General features: G+C 40.1%; 1 protein-coding gene and 1 long non-coding RNA gene across 2 annotated transcripts; one reads left to right on the top strand and one right to left on the bottom strand.

Moving 5' to 3' along the window:
• The first annotated feature begins 334 nt into the window (after nt 1-334).
• ANKRD10 (ankyrin repeat domain 10) lies at nt 335-26,456 on the top strand. Its single transcript, XM_081908294.1, has 6 exons — nt 335-665; nt 6,396-6,548; nt 7,936-8,027; nt 20,133-20,368; nt 21,608-21,703; nt 24,793-26,456. Exons 1-6 carry the CDS (start codon nt 465-467, stop codon nt 25,248-25,250), a joined length of 1,236 nt encoding a protein of 411 aa, XP_081764420.1. The 5' UTR covers nt 335-464; the 3' UTR covers nt 25,251-26,456.
• Nucleotides 22,979-24,799, bottom strand: LOC309368360. Its single transcript, XR_014167730.1, has 2 exons — nt 24,377-24,799; nt 22,979-24,329 (listed from the first exon to the last, which is right to left on the bottom strand). It is a non-coding gene; the product is annotated as an uncharacterized lncRNA (long non-coding RNA).

Below are 26,456 nucleotides of genomic sequence, written 5' to 3'. Positions count from 1 at the left end.
ATCCCCATTGGCGTTTAGGGAAACCCAGCAAGATGTATAAATAGTAAAATAAAATAATAAAATAAAATAGTAATAGTAACCACTCAGAAGTGAGCCCAGCTAAACTCAACGGTGGTTCCCCTCTGGTAAACTCAAATGGAGGGCGACAGGGCGAGAGGATGGAAGGAGCGAATCAGACGAAACATTTTATTAACAGCGCTTTTCCTGACGCCGCTCGAAGCTCCGTCCCCTCAGCGCGCCGAAGGCCCGCTAGCGCCGCGCCGTCGGGGCCTGGCCAAAGCGCCCGCCTCTCGTAGGGGGCGGAGCCCCTTCAGGCCCGCCTCGCTTCCTTTGTGTTCCCGGCTTCCACACAGCAGCGGCGGCAGTCGGCGGGTCTGTTTGCACGGCGGCTTCTACCTCGCCACCACCCGCCTTCTTTCGCCGGGCGCCTTCGGTTCTCCCGTGGCTCGAGCACCGCCGCCGCCATGTCTCTGGGATCCGGCCCGGAGGCGGGTTTCTCCAGCGAGGAGCTGCTGACTCTGCGCTTCCCTCTGCACCGCGCCTGCCGCGACGGGGACCTGCCGGCTTTGTGCTGCCTCTTGCAGAGCGCTCCCCGAGAGAACCTGGCAGCCGAGGACTCCTTCTACGGGTGGATGCCCATCCACTGGGCCGCGCAGTTCGGAAAGGTATGGGCGGAGAGAGAGAGAGAGACCAGAGACAGGGGCCCTGTCCGTTTCCTCAGGCGGCGCCAGGCCATCGTTCTATGCCTCGAGCTGCTGGCGAGGAGCAACGGCCGGTGGGCGCGCGCCGGCGCCATCTTAGAGCGCTTCTCCCGCCTTGTTCGCGCCTTGTTCGCGGTTGCCGCCATTCCGCGCGCGCTCGTGTCTTTGTTAGAATAAGAATAATAATTTTTTAAAAAATTAAAACCAAAAACGCTCCCACGCCGTTAACTTCCTCTCGGGGTGGTATTGGAGAGGGATAAGAAGGTGCCTTGGGGAGGGGGGAGTGGCGCGCGGCACTTGCTCGCGGTCTGTCAGCGCAGGCGAGGCGGCGCCGTTAGCCGGCCTGTGTGGGTCCCCCCCCCTTTTATATTTTTAAATAATAACGAGCCGAGAGCGATGAATTAGCAAATCCCGGAGGCGAGCAGCATTAGCTCTTTGAGCGACCTCGTAGGCGGCAGCCTCGGGAATGTGAATCGTTTCTACCCGGCCTTTTGCCTCAGCCGACGCTTTGCGAATTTGCGGCTCTCCAGCCGTATATTTTTAACCTTCCGTGGGGATCGTCGGATCGTGGAGTTGAAAGAGAACCCCCCCCCAACACGGTCATCTAGTCCAACCCCGCCCCTGCAGTGCAGGAACCTCAGCTGTGGCTTCGAATACTTATTATTTATTGAATGTATATACCGCCCTATACCCGGAGGTGGGCGGTTCACAGAACAAAATTAAAATATAAAACCACAACATACAGTACATATAATCAAAATAAAAACAACAACCCAATAACTCTCCCTCCCCCCAAAATCCCCACATTTTGAAAGAGAATAGGAAGCACTGAGAGATGTAGTAAGGCATGAACTCTCTGTACCTAAGGGAACGCCTAAGAACAACACTCTTAAAGCCCATTGCTATATATCTTGCTGTCAAGGGGACGGAGGTGTTTTCCCCCACTGGGTGTAGCAGGCAGGCGTTACTGGTGAGAACCTGCTATGGATCGGGAGTATTCCTGTTCAGGATGGTTAGTGAATGCTCACATTTGGTTGCTTCAGCCACTTACCTCCCTTCTTGAACCCGATAATGTAAGCAAGCCAGGAATGCATAAAAGTATTTGTGGTTCTTTGAATATTGAGCTTAGATACACAACTTCCCACTTTTATTGTCGCAAGTCTTCCCTTGATGGTGCTGTGCTACAGTTCACATCATTTCTAACCCTTAGCCTTGCTGGCTGAAGCTGATGGAAGTTGGAATCCAGCATCATCTGAAGGGCTGCAGGTGGTTCCCCACCTATATGTCATACTTGTCCAGTATTTATTTGTGCATGGTCTGTGGTTGCTATGCAGAGCTGTGGTGTTTGCCCTAGTACAACAGAGCTATAGTGGCAACCTTCTTTCCATATTCTGCCCCTTTCCATCAAATGCTGGATTACAAAATCCTCCCCTGTTGAATCAAATTAAGAAGAGGAGAGGGCCCCTGCGTCTTGGGATAATTGCGTGGAAGAGATCTCAGCAAGTTCTACACAACTATTAAAGGAGCATTGCCATTGTCTACGTCTGGCTACCTGAATTCTGAATCACAGTTGACCTCCTTCCTCTCTTATCTTAGAGAGAACAGAACTACATCCACTGCTAGATTCCACTTCTGCCTGTTTTCCATTGGTTATCCTTTGTTCTACACATGGGATTGGGTAGAGGTGCTCTTGAGTTCATTGTAAAAACCTAATCTCACCTTTCCACTTTGGTTTGCCACTTGTTATTAAAAACTCTGTCAGCCACCTGTTTGTGATGTTCAAGTTCTTGAACACCTACGCAGTTTGCTCTGACACTGATGTATTTGTTATGGCATCAAAGTTGTTCAGTCCTAAAAGAAAGGGAGTGTTCTGACTCTGCCTATGTTTGGCAACAATAAATCTTACTGCGAAATGATCTTCTGATAGTGGATGAAGATTAACGTAATCAGGATTCTTTCATGTACACTGGTTTTCTTAGCAGTATCAGCATTTTCTATGGTTCTGATACATTTTTCTGTAGAGCCCTATCAAAACACATAACTATTTTCTGTGGGCCTACTACTCTTAGTAGAATTTAGTTGGATGCAACCCGAAGAATAGTCAATCGTTAAAAATAAAATTCCTTTGTGAGTGTAAGCAAGTACAAACAACTTTATAAACTGACACAGCATGCCAAGTTTCTGCTCCTAAATTATTGCAGCTTCTGTTTCCTTTCCTCCACTCTTGTAATGTTTCTTTTTCCTCATCTCTCATTTTGTCATCTTCTAGTGTTTGCCAAGAAGATGAAACCCTAGGATATTATTAGGCGCCAGGCAAAAACATTTGTCTTCTCCTAGGCCTTTGTTGAATTAATGTATGTATGTTCTTTCAACGTGGGGGGGAGGGAGAGAGCGTGTTTTTGTTGTTGTTGCTATGTAACATACTTTTGTGTTTTTGTATTGTAAACTGCCCTATCATCCTTGGAAAAGGATGGTATATGAAGTAGCAGCAACTAAATAAATAAGAGGAAATAAACAGTATGTCGTGCTTTTAGCCTAATTACTCCCTGTGTAAGACATTTCTTTGTGATCTTATTTGGAAACATGTTAACAGCACTAACTGGCAACAATTATCAGTTTGCACACCAAAGCAAAGTATGTGTTTACTAAATTACTTTCCTCCAAAGTAGGGTGGATAAAAATAGATTTTAATAGGGCTTATTATAATAACAGTGCAACTGAAACCCCTTCTGAACCAGGCAGGGATGGGTTGGATTGGGTAGAGGAGTCCCTCAGGCAGGCCTTCCGGCCTCTGCCTGTAAAGTGACACTGCCATCATTCTAGTGGCATGGAGTTCCCATTTCTGCCTGCAGAACACAAAGGCAGGTAAAAGTGCCACCAGTGGAATGTTTAGACAGCCTACAAAAAGACTGATAAAGGACCATGGGGGGGGGGGTTGAGCCCTACAGGGGGATCTGCTGGATCTGAAGCCAGCCCCCACTACCATCACATTATGGCATGGGTCAGCAAACTAAGGCCCAGGGGCCAGATCCAGTCCAATTACCTTCTGGATCTGGCCTGTGGACGGTCCGGGAATTGCGGACGTGGGGATTCTGATCATTCGGGCTGTGCCATTCCCACCCCCTCTCACACACCACGGCGGTGCCTCCTCCCTCCATCCACCTGGCTTCTCCCCGCCCTGCCTAGAGAAGGAAGGGGGCTGGGCTTTGTTGAGCTGCAGATGGCTGAGCGCCATTTTAAACAGCCCCTCTACAGAGCCAGCCCTTTTGCACCCCTCATCATCCTGCCACTCATCCCTCCGCCAGCCCCTGCCGCTTGCAAAGCACAGGTAAGCAGCCACTGGGGCTCATCCGGTGCTGTGGAGAAGGGAGGGTTGGGTCGGGTTGTTGATGTTGTTTCAAAATATAGTCTGGCCTCCCACAAGGTCAGAGGGACAGTGGTCCGGCCTGCGGAAAAAGTTTGCTGACCCCTTCATTATAGCATTGAGCCCAATGCAGGCCCAATTGCTGTGTCAGCTGCAGGCTTTCAGAAGGTCATAATATGCAGTAGCATTCTGTTGCAGATTCTACTTCTAAATGTATTAACTATATTTTGTACCAGAGACTAGAAGTCTTTGCAATTTGCTCATAAGCTGTAGTTATTAAAACTTTTATCTGCTGCATATGTGCAGGTTTTTTAAATGTACATTTTAAAGGAAACTATGAACCTGTCCAATAACCATTGGTCTACTTTTTCTGAAAAGTTTTATGTATTTAATCATTGAATAACTGGTCTTGGTTGCTTATGTACAAAGAACAGTACCCCCCCCCCCATGTTTCTGCCCTCCCTTTTTGAAAGAGCATACAGTCCTATAAAAGGTTTGTGAAGTTGTAGTGGATCACACACACACTCCAGGCTCTGATAGCATTAGTTAGAAATCAACATGCCCTGGGATCCATTATGATTCGATATAGGTTCGATATATATTAGTGTTAACATACACTTCATTTAGGATTGCGGGTGGCGCTGTGGGTAAAACCTCAGCACCTAGGACTTGCCGATCGCATGGTCGGTGGTTCGAATCCCCACGGCGGGGTTCGGTCCCAGCGCCTGCCAATCTAGCAGTTCGAAAGCACCCTGGGTGCAAGTAGATAAATAGGGACCGCTTACCAGCGGGAAGGTAAACGGCCTTCCGTGTGCTGCGCTGGCTCGCCAGATGCAGCTTGTCACGCTGGCCATGTGACCCGGAAGTGTCTGCAGAAAGCGCTGGCTCCCGGCCTATAGAGTGAGATGAGCGCACAACCCTAGGTTCTGTCAAGACTGGCCCGTACGGGCAGGGGTACCTTTACCTTCTTACACTTCATTTAGAAAGTATCTTAAGTATAATGGCAATCAAATTACTCATGATTAAAAATCAAATGTCTGTCCATAATGGTTCATGTTTGGCTCTTTTTGCATTGCTTCAGTTTCTGCATTGTGGAAAAAAAGCAAAGATGGCACTAACAAAGCAGACAAGACCAACCTATGAAGCGTGGAAAATGGTAGAAACAGAATTGATGCACTTTGAAGAATTGGCAGGCTCAAATTATTGTTTAGAATGTCTTTTATTACCCTAGAACACACCTGATGTCATATGTGATGTTGCATGAGGGGTAGGTGCAGATGTGGCTCCCAGTGCACAACTGGGAGACTTAAAGTGTGTTCCTGATTGGCAGTGACAGCAAGCCTCCCTTGCCAAAGTGTAGCCAGCTTATTGGCAGTGAGAGCAACCCAGCTGGAATCAGCTGTGCTATTGAGTCTCTCACCTAAGTACATACCAGCTGGCAGATGCTCACTTCTAGCTTCCTGGAATCTGCAGCACTGCTAACTTCCACATGATGAATTCAATAGTACAGCCAAGTGGAGCTGGAACTGAGCACTGCCAGTTGGTAGGTGCTCAGTTCAAGTTCAATTTTTCTGCAGAAGTCAGCTCCAGATAGCTCTGCTCAGCTCTTTGAAGTGCTGCCATCACCTGATGATGTGCCGTTCAATGATTGACAGGTGTCGTTTCCCCCCCTCCAAAAAAAAACCCCTGTCAAGTTTGGCCCACAAGGGGTATGAGGAATAAGGTTCTGTCCTACCAGTCAGATCTAGCTTCCCACCCCTGGCCCTAGGGGAATTTCAACAGCATTAAAACTAACATACAAACCATAATCAAACACACAAACAATATTTGGTAATTTCTCATTTCCTTTCATATATATCTGCCTACGTATATATTTGCATTCTTTTGGCTTTAAAAAATGCTCATTCAAATATTGCCTTCTCTTGGTGACCTTTTATCTAGTTTGGAAATGAGTATTCTGTGGCTACTGTTTTTACTGAGTCCCTCCTTGGTGACAACCTTTTCAACTCTTTCCTGGGAGTAATATTGCTTTTGAGTAAACATGTATAGAATTCCTCTGTAAATTTCATAAATACGTAAAATAGTCTGATTTCACATGCAAACTTATAGCAACTTACGGTATATATTTTATGTTATGTTCTTGTAATGAAAAACCATGGCTTATTTTTATATCTGAGAAGCTTTATGGTGAACAGGAATTGGCCACAGATTCTTTTAACTGTTTATGTGATATCAGGTTAATACAATGAGCTGTTTATATGACACCAGGTTAATACAGGGATGTGTATAATTAAACATGTGCTTTTTCTGTTCTTTGTTTCTTTCTGAAGCTGGACTGTTTAATGCAGTTAGTGAGAGCGGGAGCTACTGTTAATGCCTGTACAACACGTCATGCCCAAACACCAGCCCATATTGCTGCTTTCGGAGGACATCCTCAGTGCCTCATCTGGTTAATTCAATCAGGAGCCAACATAAACAAACAGGTATTGATTTGGGTCCCCCCCCCAATCTTATGCTGTAATTGTCAAACTACTGCACACTCATAAGGTTTTCAGGTTTGTGACTCACATTGTTTGAATATATCCTTAAGAGAGGTATTTCAGTATCCTGGATAAGCTGTCTCTGTGGATTTGCTCCTGCTTGAATGACCTATTTCAGAAGGTGATGCTGGGGATCATTACTGCACCAGCCCATGGTTGTCATCTCCCGTGCCATTCAATACCGGCATCAAATGGTTAGGACATGTTATCTGGCATGGGCTGAAGTGTCATCAATCTGCAGATGACACCAAGCTATACACATCTTTTTACATCATATCCATGTGACACAGTGGTGTTGTAAACTACTACAGTCCATGGTTATGGACTGGATGAGGGCTGAAATAGAGACTCAGTCTAGGCAAAATAAAGATATTGTGAATGGGCAATATTCTCATGATCTTCACTTGTTTTGGATGGGGTTTCACTTCCTCTAAAGTAGTGTTTCCCAAACTTTGCCCTCCAGCTGTTTGGGGACTACAACTCCCATCAACCCTAGCTAACAGGACCAGTGGTCAGGGATGATGGGAATTGTTGTCCCAAAACAGCTGGAGGGTCAAGTTTGACCATCACTGCTCTAAAGGATCAGTTTTGTAGCTTGGAGGTGCTCCAGCTCCCTCACTTTTGAGGTACAGGTGACCCCAATGAATTAAAGTGTCTTTTATCCTCTTCATTTGACATGCAAACTGTGGTGCTGTCAAAACAGAAAGAGGTGAAAATTTTAGCTTGTCCAAAATAAGTGGTAGGAAGTTGATGCTTCAAGACACCTGGGGCTCTTTGAAGCAGTAGTTTTATTTATGTATTGTTTAAATATACCGTATTTTTTGCTCTATAAGACTCATTTTTCCCTCCTAAAAAGTAAGGGGAAATGTGTGTGCATCTTATGGAGCGAATGCAGGCTGCGCAGCTATTCCAGAAGCCAGAACAGCAAGAGGGATCGCTGCTTTCGCTGCACAGCGATCCCTCTTGCTGTTCTGGCTTCTGGGATTCAGAATATTTTTATTCTTGTTTTCCTCCTCCAAAAACTAGGTGCATCTTATGGTCTGGTGCGTCCTATAGAGCAAAAAATACGGTATATACTGCTTTTCAGGTATTAAAAAAATAGTCATCATAGGCCGTATCTGCTGGGGGTTGATGATATGTAGCTAATAATCTTTGGAGGTCTACATGACTCATATTCTACCTGCCTCTGGTCAAATATTTGCACATCTGTCCTATAGTCAGTCCAAGTCGCTTTGCTAATCTGTCATTACCCATTTTTTGTCTTCAGTCCAAGAATTCTTAGCTTAACCGATACATATTTTGTATTAATCTGCTATATATTTCCCCCCAGGATTATGGTGGTGAAACTCCTATTCACAAAGCAGCCCGGTCTGGTAGTATGGAGTCCATAAGTGCCCTTGTGGCTCACGGAGCTCAAATAGAGTAAGTAAGGTTTGGAGATATTTTGAGTAGTTGTGTGTCTAGTTAACTAACATAGAGCAGTAAACTCAGGTATTAACTGAGAGACGCAGAACAGGCAACTAATTGAGATGATTTCAATTAGACATGTTGAATTATGCTAAGTATTGTACCTTTAACATGTCTTGTAACTTTACACATTTTACAGTGCAATCCTATACACATTTCCTCAGAAGTAAGTTCCACTGTATTCAGTGGCCTTTTACTCCCATGCAAGTGTGCATAGCATTGCAGCCAAAAGTGAAATCAATGTCTGTCATCCATGAAAGAGTGCATTTTTAAGTTAACACTATTAATTGCACTTTGTAGAATAAGCTATTAAGTATTTAAGAGCCTATAGCTATATTTAAAATATGACAGACCAATTAGTTATTTGTTAGAATAGAATTTTAGGTATGCACATGAGTAGGATTGGTAGTGTTTCATAGTAAGTTCTGTTCTTGCACTTTTAACTTTTTCTTTAAAGGTACTGTGTTCTTCAAAACATTCAGAAAATCTCACAAACAATGGCAACATACCGCATGGACAAATTGGATGCACTGTTCACTAGAACTGTTGAGTATAAGCTGTATGGCTTATAATATAAATGATGTTAGCTTTTTCTCTTACAGCTAGTTTTAGTATTTAAATAGTACTTTGTATCTTAATCTGAAGTATAAACTTTCCTTTTAGTACAATAAGAGTTTGGTGCTTGTTTAACCCTTTGGTTTCCATTTATTAAATCAGCTAATACTGAAACTCAATAGAGAGATACCTTAAATCCTCTTACACATTTTATAAGTTATTCAACATAATGGTCTTGCTCAAAAAGTATATATCTCATAGGTCTTCCATTGAATTATTCTAATAAATTCTTTAGACCTGTCCAAAATCTTTGGTCTTACCTGAAACTTGGTAAGTTTTCTCTCTCTCCCCCCCCCCCATCTATACCCTTTTTAAAACATGAAATATTCTACTGAAGTTTTCAAATGCGGATGCCTAAATAGAGCCACATCTCAAATGGAGGACAAAAAATTATCTTAAATAGAAAACCTGACAATAAAAAAATGGAGATAGCAGGAAGATATAGAACTTACTGTGCAAGATAAGTTGTTTGAAGTAATGCTTGGGGGAAATAAAATAAGACCTATATAAAGTAAAATTAATGTATTTTGTAAGGACTGTGTTTCAGAATATAGTTGCTGTTAAATATTTATATTTGCTGTACTTTCAGACATTACATAGCAAGCAGAGCACTTACTAGCACTCATTGTTCGTGCCAACTTAATACATTTAGCTTTTCTCTGGCTTTTTCCTTTGTTGGTTTCTCCATTAGGCCCACAATCTTGACTCCATAGAATCATAGAATTGTAGAGGTGGAAGGGACCCCAAGGGTCATCTAGTCCAACCCTCTGCAATGCAGGAATTTCAACACTCTGTCCCCAGTTATCAAATCATCAGTGATTTGTGATAAATGGCAACATGCAAGTAACTTTTGAGTATGAGCAAAGCGTCTGTTCTTACCAAATGATTTATTTAAAAAGTAGATTTCTAACACAAGCTTAGTTACCCTTCTTCCTTTCTGTGCTGTTTTAGTTTTAGAACACGATAAATCCTTGGGGGTCTAAAAGAACCTCAACAGATAAGACATGAGATTCAATTACTGTAAGGTTACTCAGTAGATTAATTTTTAAAAATCATTCCAGGCTCCAATTTTCTATCCCCTTTTGTCACAGAATATATGTTCATTCTGTCTGGGTTTTGACCATTGGTGACCCCTTAGTAGAAAGCCCCTTGAGTTTCCTACATGCTGGGTTATATATGTACACACCTGCTCATCTCAGGGGAGCAGTTCTTTAGAACAATGATGTTTGGTAACAACCAGCTTTGTGTTTGGCAAGCATGGAAACATATGGAATTAAATTGTTTCAATAATGTGATATCTGAAAGTACTAAAACTTCCAAATATGCAAAGCAGCCATTTTTTTAATCAAACATTAATTTGATGCCTACTGTCATAATAATAAATTTACTGATCTACCTGCGAACATTTCAATTTGCTTTTGTTGTGGCAGTAGTAATGCAAACCATCTGTATAGTATCATAAACATGCCAGGCATTACGTAAGCAAGATTCGTGTTGGGCATATAAGGAGCTATACATAGGCGGGTGATTGAAAAAACTCATGAGCACTACTAGAATGATATGAGGGTTTCAGTTCTAGTTTTCAGATCTAGATGTTGAAAATAAAGATGTTCTCATTAGGTACTGCAAGGTAATTGGCAATATAGGTATCCGCTTTGAAAACTGAAGTTTAAGAGGTGGTCACATTGCACAAGATAATAAGTGAGTTTAAAAAAATAACACACTCCATACTTTTTTGTCTTGCCTAACTTTGTTCTGATCACAAATATTCAGTAATGCTATTCAAAATGTATTATGATATATCAGTAGAATTCCTCCACTGAATTCAACCTTGGTTTTCTGTGGAGCTTAGTTTTAACCATACCTAAAATACTGACATTTTAAAAAAAGATTGGGCAAAATGCATTTCTAGTATCTTCATATAACTTTGTTTGCATAGGCAGATATATAAATCTGTCATTTTGGAAACATGGATTAAAAATACAATACAGTAATGCACATTCACGCCCTCCCATCAGATGTCAAAGCGATAAACAACTACCTGACATTCAGAAGACATCTTAAGGCAGCCCTGTTCAGGGAAGTTTTTAATGTGTGACATTTTAGTGTATTTTTGGTCTCACTGGAAGCCGCCCAGAGTGGCTGGGGAAACCCAGCCAGATGGGCGGGGTACAAATAATAAATTATTATTATTATTATTATTATTATTATTATTATTATTATTATTAGGCCTGAAATGAACACACATCCAAGGCTTCATTGTCTTTTTCATGGTGAAAAATCTTGTAATGTTAAATTCACATTACAGTGACATTTCATAACTGAAATACTGTTTTAAAGCATGACTATTTTGCTTGCTTTAGCATTTTTATGTTTTACTAATAACATTTTTGCCGGTTTAATTGGGAATGGGAGGCTCTTAGCCTGAAACTTTTAATCAATTCTAATTTTAAAAAAAACAACAAAAAACCCCTAGCAATTCTGAAATAAGGCGATTAAAATAAGAAAGTCTTGCTTTCCCTAATGCTGAGGTTGGATCCCTTGAGTTGTGTATATTTAATAGACAGCAATGTTAAATGTACCCCAGTGGAAAATATTTTGATGTGTTTTGTTGGATTTTACCTTCTCATTTTAGCTGGAGCATATTCTGTGCACTGTATACCCAACAGATATAAACACGGTTGCTCCTTTAACTTTGGTTCAGTGTTCATGGACACGAGAAGAAGGGACGCAGGTGTCCTCATATAAATAAAAGGTTTGAGGTGTAACTTTTTAATGTGGATACATAAAGTGACTTGATTTGAGAACTGCATAATGACAATTATTTGTGCATTTTACATATTTAATCTTGTACCAGCGCATGTACAATTTTGGTGCCATGTTTTCTTTTGCCTTTCTAGTGTAACATCAGTGAAAGTCAATAAAAATATATTTTTAAAATCTACAATTTTATAACATAGCTGAAGTATGTGTCTGTAGGTAACTGAGTGTATGTAGCATTAAACAGGAGAAGATCTCTCATCACTTTCCTGCAGTTTCTGTCAAGGTTCTTACATCTTGTATTTCTTCTAGAAATGAAAGATGGTGTATAAATTCTTTTAATTATAACTACAATATATCTTCTGTTCACCACATCTTCAAGTACTTCAAGGTAATTGAAGGATTGCTTCATCTATGTAGACTACTTCAGAGCTGCAACAGTTCAGTTGAGCTGCATCATAAATTTCTGACAAAGGAGTATTGGAATCACAAGTTTTCCTTTGTGAACAGCGCTTTGTTAACAGCTTTAAGGTTTTAGCACAAAGATGGTAGAGATGAGACAGAATGAATTGGCTCAACTCTTGGGTATCCCAGGGAGGAAGAAGAAACACCCTAACCTGTGTGCATATATATGACACAGGTTCCCATAGTCTCACAGGAGAATCCAAAGGGGTCTCGCAGAACAGGAATCCAAGGGGAGAGTACCCCAACCCACAATTTCTACCTAATGCCAAAGCACCACCCGTACTCATGGAAAGCAACCAGCTTGCATCTAAATATAAAACCTGCAGCTACGTAATTGTAACAATACAAATTAGATTTAAGATTTCTTTCTACACAGAATATCTAGAGTCATGAATGTAGTATCTTTCATTGAAAAGTTCATGTGTTCACAACTAGCTGGAGTGGGCTTTGCCAACCACAAGATTGAGTCCAAGACCAAATAGGAATCGCTGTGGTCTGCAAAATACTGCTGGCTCATTACAGTTCTTTGGCTATGAAGCTGACTAACAAGTTTCATTTCTATAGAGCTATTAAATAGAAGGCAGAAATGTGCACTATTTGTTCCATTACAAGTGAAGATTTAGGACCATAAATAGATTCAGGGTCCCCAATCTTTTAATCTACATTTATAAACAGAACAGTGTGCCTAGTGTTAGCAAAGTAATCAGAACAAAGGTGACGTTTCCCCTTTTTGATGGATGTGGCAGGACTTAAATTACATCAGCTGTCAAGAATAAGCCAGAAACAAGGTCTGCTCAGAGGAGCCATGCCTAATGAGCACAGCAGCTCTTCTCAGTAGGTGAAGCAGTTGTGTCCCCACCTTCCCAAACTGCCTAAGGCTCCTCTACCAGGTCCAGGCTCTCCAGGCACACCTGTCTTTTCTCCTCCTCCTTCACACCATTCCTGGTCTTGGGAGACCGAGGGAAGGGCTTTCACAGCAGGAGGGAGAGGCACTCTGGCTTCTTCACCAGCCCAACTCATCTCTGGCTCTTGGCTTCCCTCCTCTCCTGCTTCTGATTCTGAACTTCTCTCTGCATCAGACTTTCCCTGTTCACTGAACCCTGTTAGCTTTTCAGCTTCTGACAATACCACCTCCCAGTCTTCTCCCTCTGACCACTCATCATCCTCCCACCACCAATCCCTGGGCTTGAGCCTTCTTCACTTGGGGGTTCCCTAGCTGGTGCATCCCACCATTCCTCTGTCTTCACCCATAGAATCCATGATTTCGATTCTCTTCCTCAATGTATCAGCTTTTGTATTGGTTTGTAGGGAAGAGAAGCATATGCAGCCAGTGTTCATCATTCTGCTTACCAGAGGCTGGTTCTGTAAGCATTCACAATATATATTGTATGGGGCTCCCGCGGAATCCAAGCCATTCTTTATTTTCCCAATTATATCTTCACTTTACATATGATTCTATGAAGTCTCAAGATTGTCTTCTGTCTCTACATGCAAAGCATGAATACACTATACCTGCAGGTTGTAATATATTTTGGTAGGAAGATGAGAAATGTTTGTAATTTTTCCTCTTGTTTGGTTTGTAAAAGTAGACATGAGCAGAGTTGTTACTTAACATCCAGTTCCATAGACCACATTTAATTCAGAAAGGCAGTGTCTTATTAATATTTATTCAACGTACACATTCCAGTGCACTGTAAAAGGCAACCTGTTAAATTTTTGCCTGGATATTAGGTTTTTTTAGAAATTGCATTTTAGCTACTACAGAGCCTAGGGCTTGCCGATCAGAAGGTTGGCAGTTCAAATCCCCGCGACGGGGTGAGCTCCCGTTGCTCGGTCCCAGCTCCTGCCAACCTAGCAGTTCGAAAGCATGCCAAAAAGTGCAAGTAGATAAATAGGTACCGCTCCAGCAAGAAGGCAAACAGCGTTTCCGTGCGCTGCTCTGGTTCGCTAGAAGCGGCTTAGTCATGCTGGCCACATGACCCGGAAATGACGCCGGCTCCCTTGGCCAGTAAAGCGAGATGAGCACCGCAACCCCAGAGTCGTCCGCGACTGGACCTATCGGTCAGGGGTACCTTTACCTAACTTTGGTTATTTAAAGCTTGCTATCTGGTAAGAGAAGGATAGCTCTCGGATCCAAAATGCACTGTAGCATTTATAAAGAGTAAATGCAACATTCAGGGTCATCTTCTGTATATTCCTTTCAGTCTATTTGTAAATGACATTTTACAAATCCAGAATGCTTCAAAATAATTCCTAATTAAGGGGACTGAATTGAACAGCATCTTGCTTTACATAATGTAAGACTTCTTGTTTCTGTAGTCACTTTGTCAAGATTTAACAGTGCTTGTGTTTTGGCTATGTTTGAAAAAAACTATTGATTTGTCTCATTTAATACATTCCTTGGATGTTTCTTCATCATATTGAAGTACTGTAAGTACTTGTAAAATCCCACAAGAAAGGGGAACCTTGTAGTTGTTGGGGTTTTTTTGTTTATTCTTCAATCCTAAGCATATAATATAATAACACTTAGGTTACACAGAAAGTGCAGACTTACAAAAATAGTAAATTATAGCTGATTCAGGGCAACATACTAGTGGGCCAAAAGCCCATCTTTTTTATTTTGTGGGGAACCTGAGCATGTCAATTCTTGTCAGCTCCGTGATTTCAGTTATAGGAGAGTGGCAGACGAAAAGAATCAGGAATCTCTTTCCCCTTTTGTACAGGAGTAGTTAAAAACGCTGCATATACAACTTTGGAGAGAACAAGTTCAGGAATATTGGCATTGGAGGGAAATACATTTATTAGGACTAGTCAATGTTACTTTACCCAGCTTTGTGCTCCGTTTCTGACTGAGGGGGGGGGGAATGCCTTTCTTAAGAAAACACAGTTTAAAATTCTGTCTGCAGTCTTATTTCAGCTTTATGGCAACAGTGAAGGAAACTTCTGAAGGCTCTTAGACCAAGATATGTTAGAAGAAGGAAGCAGGGAGAACATAGTGGTGAGCAGTTAGCCATATCTGCGTATTCAGTATCAGAACTTGAAGATCTTTGTAAAGCAAAGTACGGAAGCAAAGAAAAAATATAATAATCCTCATGCTGAAAAAATACAGATAAGTTATTTAATGTGAAATGAAAACATGGCACCATAATTATGTATGTTTGCAGTACATTTCTGCAGTAACTCTTTAAGTGAAGTTTTCCCCAATTGGTCTCTTTGTTATTTGTTCACCACAGTTTCAAGATCATTCTGTTGTACTTTCTATTTTTGGATGCCAAAGGGTTAAAACTTTCAGTTTAGCTTCTTTATATTATTATTATTTATTTATTTAATGCTTTAACGGTCTTAGGCTGGGGTCTGAGGAGCCTATGGAAAAAAAACTTGTTCACTTCTGCAGTGCTGTAGCAAGAGTTTTATTCTTTAATCCCATGTATTAGCTACTTTTTTCGTGTAGGCATAGTTGGTAATTCTCTTTACATGCAATTTACCAAAATTTAAAGTAACGGAAGCCATGACTTGACAATTTGTTTCTAGTACATATCATGTTTACATTTCAGAGAACTGACAGAATTACAATGGGCTTCAGGATGAAAATCCGTGCTTGAGAGTCCGTGCTTGAGTCAGGCGCTCTGTCTCATTGTTAAGGTGGTCACATGATGATGGCTTAATAATAATTATGTGCTACTGCACTTTATGTATGTTAATATAACTTTTAATCTTAATGTTGCCTGCAAATATGTGATCCCTTATGATGTAAGTTTCCTGTTTTATGCACCATTGCCCGTTTTTTTTTTAAATCAAAGAGAAGATTCTGAAACTATAAAAACTACACATGTCAATGTTTTACAGCTACGTAATTCGAATTGACTTGATTTTTTCAAGTAATCCTAGAAAGGGGGAGCATTCCATATAGAAACTGCTGAAACTGCCACAGGTGCTTCTCCGAAAACCTTACAGTTGTGGCATTGAATGTTCAGTATCGCTTCCTTTCTGCACACAAGGCATACTGTTGAGGTATTTGTTGCGGTGATTGGTTTTAATGCTAATCTAGGAATTCAGATATAGCATATATAGATTTGCATGCTTTTGCTTACCCTAATTACAGTTTTATAAAAAATTTGTAAACTAACAATATATTAAGTTTGATTATTTTTAAATGGGCATATTACATTAAGAATTGAGGTTTTATTTTCTTAAGATTGTCTCATGGCATTAATGAAGAAACATTTTAAGCTACAGATAAAGTGGCAATCACCCCAAATTAGGGTTTTTTTAATTTAAAAAACTTTTTAAACCCTTTTTTAGAGTTTTAAGTAGGCCTATGTTTTGTTCAAAGTATGTGACATTATAAGTGGATGATACATTCAGGATGCGAGTGGTATTCAACTCCCCTTTCCCTCCCCTCCACCCAGTAAGCCAGATGCAAAATTGCAAGGAAGAAAAGACTAGGGGCAAGTTTCCTTTTGTCAACTCAGAAAATTATCGCATTTGTATGTTTATAAACCTCCTAGGGATACTTTTTGGAAATTTGAATCATGCCTCAATGATTGTAATTAGCAAGGTGATTTAAAAAAATTAGGTTGATGCTCTTAAGTGTTTGCTCTCTGTATTTCCCCCTGTTAAATCAGTTCATCCTATTGGAATTATCTTGAAAAATTGATTATCTGACCACATGTATAGGATGGACTACCCTTTTCCTTAGGTCACATTATTGAAAAGAAGCAGTAGTTATATATATCTGACAGAGAGCAATCTCCTGGCACTTGAGATTCCTGCAGTGAAAGTTAACTTTGCATTTAGGATTAGGTTGAAATTCCTATTGTAGTCAAGGAATATCTACTTGATGACTGATCAATTGGAGTCTGATATGCCCATGAATCTTAATGGCAAGATTGCAATATATTTATACTTAAAGATTGTATGCTGCATCACTGCCATCCTTTAATAGTTGGTTTATAATATCACAACAGTCTCAAATGAATCATGGCCCTAGAATGGATGTCATGGTGACATAGCTAAATGGAAACTCAAAACAAGAAGAGTGAGATCCACAGATGAGAAGACTCCTTGTCAAGACTAATCAGTAGTAATGAAGATTCTGGAAGCAGCACATTGCCCAAGAGGAAAATGGATGAGACAAAGGGGGAGAAATCTACTATGAATGTTACCCTTAGTACTACAAACAAAGGTATACATGTACATGACTGTTAAAGGTCAGAAGATAAAGAATTTAACTCAGATGAAGTTTAATCATGTATAATTATATGTACATTCAGATACCTCACAACAAAAGCATTTGGATTACTAATTTTGTTCAAACTGACCTTTTGCATTTGGAAGGACACAGTTCTTGCCCCCCCCCCACCTCTGAACTTTAGTATTCCTGTTTTTATCTCGGTAAACTCTTGAATATGTCCTATGCCACCCTAGATTAGAGAGCTTCTATTCCCACCATCCAAGATTATAGGTCTGGTTTTTTTTTTTTTTTTAAGCATATAACCATCTCTTATTGCAACAGCAGCAACAGAAGTTAATATCAGCAGGACAAGTCTAACTTCTGTGCTCGTTTGCAATCTCACATGTTGATCTTTGTATATTGTCTTCGCAGGCTTGCACTATTTCATGAGGGGTAGAAGGGCCATCTAGCTGCAACATTTCAATAGGGCTTGATTTCTGTTTTTTCTGACTTCGATTCTATTTCACGAATTATTCTTGATGAATAAAACCTTTGTGCTCTTGCTTAAGTATCTTTTCCTTTCCGGTTTAAAGCTCAAATTACGGTAGTTCCAGCGTTATGTGTTACTACCAGTTACGATTTGTTTCACGTAAAAAAAACATTGAGGGAAGCCAACCAGGTGTATCATAGGATTGAATGAGAATGATAGCAAAAAGGGAATCATTTTGCAGGACCATTTTTCAAAAATGAACAGGAAGACTCTTTTGACCTTGACCTTTTTTCGTAACACAAAGTTATGTATTTGAGTAGGTCTCAAGGCCTGCTACAAGTTAATGATCTAGATTTTTTGCACTAGCAGGTTAATCTGTATACCAGTGATCAAGTTCACAATACTTTGTGAGTGCATTTGCTTTTTTTTGTTAGAGGGCCAAGATTATAGATCAAATCTATCACTCTTTTAACATGCAGTATTCCCTTATGTTCATACTCATATTTTCTTTGGGTAGGTTTGAAATAATAAAAGCTGCCTTAATTCTTGGGATTGGGGCAAATAAACTTCTGTGCCATTCTGTTCTTGAAGATCCTCTTGCTGATCCTTGCAACTGCCTTTCTCAGAATTCCCAGATACTACTTTTAAGCTTATTGCTTCCATCAGATACTACTTCCTTAACAGAAAACATGAAAGTCTCTAGGTGTTTATAAGAAAAGGAAGCTTTGAGAAAGTCTTAAGAAAGTCTCACACATACCTCCCCTTTAAATTTAGTGGCTTTGGTGAATAGAAAAATGGAACAGCTTTCTTTTGAAAAACCTACGCAATTTCTTCTCTTCTTTTTCCCTTGCTCCTGCTATTCCAAGATTTAGCATGTGCTAGTCTGGGCCCCGGGTTATCTTTTATTTGCCACGCTGAATGGGTTACATTTTGCCTTATAAAATGTCCTTCACAAAATTGTACACTCCTCTTGTTCTTTTTTTTTTTCAGGGAAATTCCCTAAGGTTGAATCCTTGAGATTTAATATTCTTATTAATCTCCACTCTCAAAAACTCTGAGTTTCCACTTTATTGATTCTATCTTCCCGCCATTTATTTGCTTTATATTTGGAGCTTTCAATACAGCTTTAAAAAAGGCATGGAGGCTTGGGGACTGAAGTAGAAAGTCAGACCCATGGTGAATGGGGTATCTTGTTCTGCTGTGGAATCTCACATTCCTGGACCTCTATAGGCTATGTCTTGTTGCCATTTTGGCAGTTTGCTGCCTCCTGGTTATCTGTAATGCAATGAGAATAATCCAACACCGCCCCTCCATTCACAGTTTTGTGTCTAATAGGTGATTTGGATTCTGAGCCCTCTTTCCTCCTCCCAGTGACCCTTCAGGCCTAGGAAGGAGTGGAGCTGCCAAGTTCTTTTAGGGGAGGTGTGCCCAAGCAGTCCCATTGGAACTCAGGACTGGAGAGAGCAAGTGGAGTGAGGAAAGTGGATTCTATTGAACCCTATGCCAACCCTCATCTATGTTCAGATAGCTTGCCCCATTTGTTAAAAAACTTTTTTTTTTGTTCAGTCGCACACTAGACGGTTCAGTGTTGAAATACATGCTATATGCTGAATTAACTTCATCTAGCAAATAAGCTACATTCTTTCACTGAAATCTTCCTTCATTGGTCCATCTACCTATTCACAGATAATTAGCTACATAGCTAAAAAATAAGCTCATGCATCATTATAAGTATTTGGCTCTTCCTGGACTTCCTAGGGAACATTTCATTGCTATTCTTTTGTGCTATTTTGTTCATTACTACTTTATTGTCCTTTTAGAGTATGTGTGAGAGAGACAGAAACTATGTCAATATTTTTTACTGTCAAGGCAAATCATGAATTCCTCAACTTAAACTGCATCTGTCTTACCATCTTTCAGTTTTAGAAGTTCAGAGACTAATAAATCTTTCTGTACCCATGATCATGGGCTAAAATAGTGAATAATACATTACTACTTATGATGTCACAAATTTTGAAATAAGCGGTGAGCTTAATAAAAACCACAGCAGCAAAATAAAGCACTATATGTGGATATATATGTAAATAATTTATTGCACGTGCATACCTAGTTTTTATGATTAGGAAGAACGGCGATGTATTTTTGTGGTGTTAGATTCTAGAATGCCATGGACAACTATTCTATAACAGTTTTCTCGAGTATTTTGTTCAGATAATTCATTTTATCAAATAAATTAGTATAAGACGAGTTGAATTAAGAGTCTGAAGTTTGTGTAAGAGTTCAGATACTTCAGACCATAGGCAAGAAATTTTAGCCTTTTCAGACATTTAAATAGGAAGCTTTTACTTTTTGTGTCACATGATACTTAATTGTACTGCTTCCCAAACTTTGTTTAGAATACAGATATGTGCTAAGGGATTAGTTACATAATATAACATTTGATAATTTAAAACCCTTAATGGGAATTTGCAAAATTTTCATCACCTTAGTAGAATCAGCAGCAACCACCAGGTTATGTTTATTATGGGGTATAATTCAATATATTTGTATTGTGCAGCTTGAGAAATGCCAGTGGCCAGACAGCAGCAGATCTTGCACAAACCCAGGGCTTCCAGGAGTGTGCTCAGTTGCTCTTGAACCTCCAGAACTGCCCGCTGAATCGTTTCTATAGCAATGGCACTTTAAACGGGGCCCATCAGAATACTAGCCCCAGTCTCCTCGGTAGAGGCATAAGTCGAAAACGATCCTTTGAAGATATGAACAGTGTTGGAATGAAGAAAGCTCGGACTGAAGGTGAGGCATTGGGTTTCTGTCACTTTTGCTTGAAAGTAGTTTGAATGCAGAGGCCCAATTCATTCCTAATGAAAAACCATGGTGGTTCTTTGTGGTCTCTGTGCACTCACACGTGTGGGTTCAGCACCTGCAAAGAGCTCATTCAGGAGACTTCTAAAGCTCGCAATATGTGCATGTACCGAAGGGTTTGCCCCCCCCCCCAAATCTGTTCTCATTCAACTACTCCGAGAACTGTTCTTGGCAAAAAAAAGTTTGGAGGTGGCAGCTCTACAGTAACAAGAGATTTCTGTTTGCACAATGGAACTTTCTGGTTTCCTGCCCCCCCCCATTTGTCCTCAAATCTAGTTGGGGAACCCTCAAGCAGATGGGGGCGGGTCGGCATATAGGGGAAGGAGAGGAAACAAGTCCCTTTTACCAGTGCAACCCCAGTGTTGCAGCAACAGACGCAACCCAAATCTCTGCCTACAGAAGAACTCTTATTTCCCCGCATCCTTTTCTCCTCTCTTAAAAACATAAAACCAGATGCTGTGCATGCCCCGTGATGCAGTTGCTGTACAGAATGTAGACCGCAGTGTGGTCCACTGTTGTGTAAAGAAACTTGTATGAACTTAGAACTATTTTCAACCATGCCAATGAAACTGTCTCAAAATGTTCCTGTCCAATTTACTTTTCCCTGTGAGTTATCTTAAATATGCTAACTACAGTTGTTAAAGGGACACGGGTAGTGCTGTGGGTTAAACCACAGAGCCTAGGACTTGCCGATCAGAAGGTTGGCGGTTCGAATCCCTGTGACGGGGTGAGCTCCCGTTGCTCGGTCCCTGCTCCTGCCAACCTAGCAGTTTGAAAGCACGTCAAAGTGCAAGTAGATAAATAGGTACCGCTCCGGCGGGAAGGTAAATGGCGTTTCCGTGCACTGCTCTGGCTCACCAGAAGTGGCTTAGTCATGCTGACCCCATGACCCGGAAGCTGTATGCCGGCTCCCTCGGCCAATAAAGCGAGATGAGTGCCGCAACCCCAGAGTCAGCTACAACTGAACCTAACGGTCAGGGATCCTTTTACCCTTTACCTTTACAGTTGTTAAAGATACAGTTTCGTCCATTAGACTTACTGAAGTCCATGGAGTGTTTGTTACTTTTGAAGGGGCTGGTCTGAGTAGGCTAGCATTAAATTCCACCTATAAAATGTTACTGTAGTTAAATAAGAAATATTCACCAGTTTAAATCATTCTTTCCTAAACAGGTCAAAGTTTTGGTGGTCTGATATCTGTGATAAATGGAGGAACTGAAGATGATGCTGACAATATGCATGTTGATAGAGAATTTCCTGTTATATCAGGTGGGAGTGGACAGTTTCCTGTTAACCACAACAGCATTCAAATGGTTGAAGATACCATGCAGAAGAGTGGTTCTATTGGACCCAAAGAGATTGAAATATACACAGTTTCTGCAATGCAGACTCCTTTTCGTTGCAAGAATCAGTATGCATATTATCTCTAACTTAATCTTACCGCACATGTCCCAAAGTCTTAAAACTTATTTGCGTTGCTAAAATACCTTTATAAGACTTTTTTAAAATAGCAAGATTATCAGTTTTGTAGAAGATGTAAGATATGAGGGAAGATGTTGACGACAGATCCAGATAGATGATCCCGTGGTTGTTCCTGTCTAGAGACCTGCATGCCTTGTGCCTTGATCAGAGGTGATCCTACATGCTTCTTGGAAGAATATTCAGCATTTGATTAATGCAGCAATTATTTATTGTAATTAAAAAAGGTAAAGCTGATTGCACTGCCTTAATAATCTTTTGATCAGTGTATAGGATTGTAAATTTAGCTTGGCGAATGCTACCAGTTTTGCTTCGAAGGTAGCCTGAGTGCGTTAAAGCAACAGGATGGGTCCAGGGGCAAGCATGTCTAATGAGTCTTGCTCATGACACTACCCTGAAAGTGTCCCACTGAATATTGGGGGCCCTCCTGAATGTGGTGCAGGGGGGGAGAGGAATCGCAAAACCTAGTGCCTCCATCTGGTTTTCAGATTTTACCTGGAGGGGCATACCACAACCTGTCCCATTTAGCAGGGTCCCCTGTCCCTTGGAACATTGGGGGGAGGGCTGTTAAAGCTGGCAGAGTGGACTGAGGGATCCAACCTGATATCTATGTCTTGGTTTTATTGTTAGTATTCAACTAAATTGATAGTTAATGGATGCTTTGGGGCTTGAGTTACTATTTGCAACCCATGAAGAAAATCCTATTCGTACTCCTTTGTTGAAGCCCAGTCATTAGTCACTCTTCCCATTTCAAGGGCTGCTGGAAATGCATGAAAATTCATCTCTTCTCCTAAGGGCTTCCTCTGTCACTTCAGTGGAGAAAGCTGCCAAATGCATGCAAAGAGCATACAATGTGCAGAGCTGCTTCAGCTTCCACTGAGATGAATGGAGAGGATTGCGCACACTATTCTCTTAGAGTATGTTTTTCATGCTCTACACAACAATCTGGATCAGCCCAGATCTGCTAAAACTTCAGACTGGTGGTAGTTCTATATTTTAAATGACTTATTGATGCACTTTTGCATCTGGTAATGTGCACATTCGTTCTGGAGAGAATATTTCTCATCTCTGGTGTATAGGAACATAAAGTGGATTGGGTTATAGTCATTGCTGTATAAAATGGAAGGGGGCAGAATCTAATGACCCTTGATACTGCTTTTTAAATAGAAAACTAATTGTAACACTTCACATTGTGTTGTCCCAGTAAATTCAACGTAAGTGTTTATATTGTCATTAGAAACACACCTACGTGAATCTTACACAAACTTTAATGAGGCGGTTTTTGTTGAGTTAGGCTGTTAAGTAACTTACGTAACAGCTTGAGTTGTTTCCATTATATTTGAATTAATGGATGATGCTCATTGTTGCTGAAACAGATTTCCCCTTGCTGTCCTCCCTATCCCACAATCTGTTTGAGTGTCCCCCAACTCTCTAAAGCAAATTTGGGTGGCTGCAGGGCAAGGAGAGGAAGGGCAAGTGCACTGTATGAGCATTTCTGCTAGCTGACAGTCACAGCTGGATAGTGCCCAACAATTTTGCATGGTAGCTAATACAGTCTCCCCACATCTGCTGTAGAGAACTGGGGAATCACAAAAAATTCTTCCTCCTCCATTCTGCTAACAGATGCTGCCCTCTTTTAAACATACTGATATAAAATACTAGTATGCCAAATAATATTCCCTTTTTCTAATACACAATGATTTTTTTTTGGGGGGGTAATATTACTAGAATATGGCATTTTGCCAAAACAGGGCTGAAATTGAGCTATGAGGCAAAAACACCTTCATTTTTTTATGAACTTCTGCATGTGCCAAAAGATCATCCCTAGAATCCATGTAAAATACTGACTTGTCAAACACAGAAATGCCCTTTTTACATGTAAGAGAATATTTTACCTTGGTGATTTAATTTATTTTTGCCAAATTGATATTTTTATGTCCTGCTACTGCTTCTAGTCCCATTACATATAAACATTCTCTTTAAAAAAGGAGTAGAACTAATGAGATAATGTTTACAGAAAACTCTTATTTTGCACTAACAAGTAATGAGAAAAGAGACCATTGGCTTGTTGCGAAAAAAATTTAAAACACTAGATCTCTATACATTTTGCTGTGGCCATTCATGGCGTTTTTGCAGCAGGGTTGTACGGACTTGAAATTCCACTCTAAGGAAGAACATAGATTTATTCTGGGTCTAATATTAAATATAAAATTGATATAAAATAAGTTTTGATCTTAAGACATGTTGCATAATCATTCTTGCATTTGCATAAGGCTTTTGATATGCCTGCTTTACTGTGTGTTCATCTGAAATTTAATAAAGCAGAGTTAATTAATATTGGCGTAACCTTTAATGCTTTGAAATTCCAGACTACTCACACGTTTAATTTGTATTTCATAGTAGGGAGTTTTATATTCTAGTTAAGAAGTACATCTAACCTTTTCTTTTTCTGATTGTCCAAACTATTGCTTGCAGTTTTGTATGATCTCTTTTATAACTGTTAGAAATGTACTTACATACAACTCCTATGCATCTTAACTTAAAAATAAATTCCATTATCTTCAGTGGAGCTTATCTTCAAGGAAGTGCATGTATAGGATTGTGATCTTAACCGATTAACATTTTGAGCATAGTTTAGCTGGAGCAGCAGTATGTAAATTTAAATTACACCTTGTACAGAAATTTTGTTTATAAAATGTTTACCAGACACCTCTGTTTCTAAGGTGTATTAGTAAACAATAATTGCCTAAAGCATGAGGCTGTACTGGGTTTGTTTTGACCTTAATTTGGAAATCTTTTAATAAAACTGCAATAAAATGGGAGAGAGCTTTTATTTTGATCAAGTCAACTTGTGGTGACGGGTCTATTTCTTGACGCAGATATGAATTGCAGTAACTCCATATTGAATGCATTGACAAATGGACATATCGTCAATGGACATTTGGACTTCACTTCCCCAGCTCAGCTCAATGGAATGAGTGCCAGGCACGAAGAATGCCTAACATTGATAGCACCTAATGCACTAGCCTCTGCTAATAAACATACAGTCAATGTGGGCAATAGTGTTGAGGAACCAGAGAAGGTTGTAAACGGCTCTTCTGAAATGTGTGGCTCTTTGCATCTGAATGGAAGCCCAAGTAGCCTTGTTTCAAGCAGGCCATCATGGGTGGATGATCTCGGAGATACATTGCACTACGGACATTACCATGGTTTCGGGGACACTGCCGAAAGTATTCCTGAACTTAACAGTGTTGTTGAACATTCCAATTCTGTTAAAGTTGCACAGAAATATGATAATACTGTCTTGGGTACAATGTATCTCTATCACGGTTCCTAAAGTTGTCAATACCACATTTTTTGTGGGCGTCGGAACATATTTTGGAAAAATACTACTAAGCAATGTAATTTGCCTGGCGGGGGGCAGTATAATCTGAAGGATGCAGCAAGTAACAGTTTTTACATGTTGTTTAAGAGAATTTGACACTTGATAGCCTTATGCTTCTAGTTTTGCATGCACAGAATCCATTAGTTATACAAATAGGTGCTTTTTCAATGGAATGTTTGGTCTTTTTTATGACGAGTTCTAGTTTTGTACTTTTTTTCCTATGCTTATAAACACTGTACTTTAGAACTTTTGTTTTTCTCTTTAATTAAGCTCTTTTAAAACTAAACTTTGTGGCAAAAATCTCATTTTTGATATTAGGAAAGTACAAATTCTCTAATTTAAGATATATCTGTTGAGACTATGGTAAGCAATATCAGTGCCAGCTATGACTATGCAAGGAGTGGGTGGTGACAGGAAAAGCATTTGACGCAATCTGTTGCCTCGCTTCTCAAAAGGAGTGGCTTTTCTTTTAATAAGTTAATAAATGAACTACTTATAAATGCAGTAAGTAGTGGTTGTATAGTTCTTGATACGTTTTGTTTCATAGTTACATTTGGGTTGCTGCTTTTTTTAAAAAAATGATTAGCTTTTTGTATTATAAAGTTCACAAAACTGATTCCTAGTATACAACTGAAAGCAGAAACGGGGCACTTTTTCCTTTTGCTTTGCTGCAGATATGCATGCTATTTTACCATAGCTCACAGAATGGCATGATGGCACCTTTTTACTATGTATGTGAATTATTTAAAAAAAAACAACCTGTTACTCGTTGAAATGTTGTCTGGTCAATATATTTCAGCTTCATGTTTTGTTACTCGTATAACATGAATATATTTTTCTTTTTTTAAGAGGAAAAACACATTGCTTTAAAATGTTATATATTTCCAGCCTGGTGTAGGGGCTGTGTTGTTGTTGTTTTTTAAGCCAAATTCAATGGAAATGCATTGTTTGAAGAGTGAATAGATGTATATGCAGAATATGTAAACGTGCACTGCGAAAGCTTTGTAATATTAACTTTTGTGATTTTGGGTAAAATTGATGGATGAAGAAAGTGTTGAACTAAAAGCAAACTGTGTGCTTAACTTGTGTTTGTATCTTTTCGTTTCTAAAGGGACCTTTACAAACTGAATTTAAAATAAACAAGCAAACTCCACCTTG

This window comes from Podarcis melisellensis (genome assembly GCF_964234715.1).
Source record: "Podarcis melisellensis genome assembly, chromosome: 4".
Taxonomy (NCBI): Eukaryota; Metazoa; Chordata; class Lepidosauria; order Squamata; family Lacertidae; genus Podarcis; species Podarcis melisellensis.
This window is presented reverse-complemented; position numbering and strand designations above follow the sequence as displayed.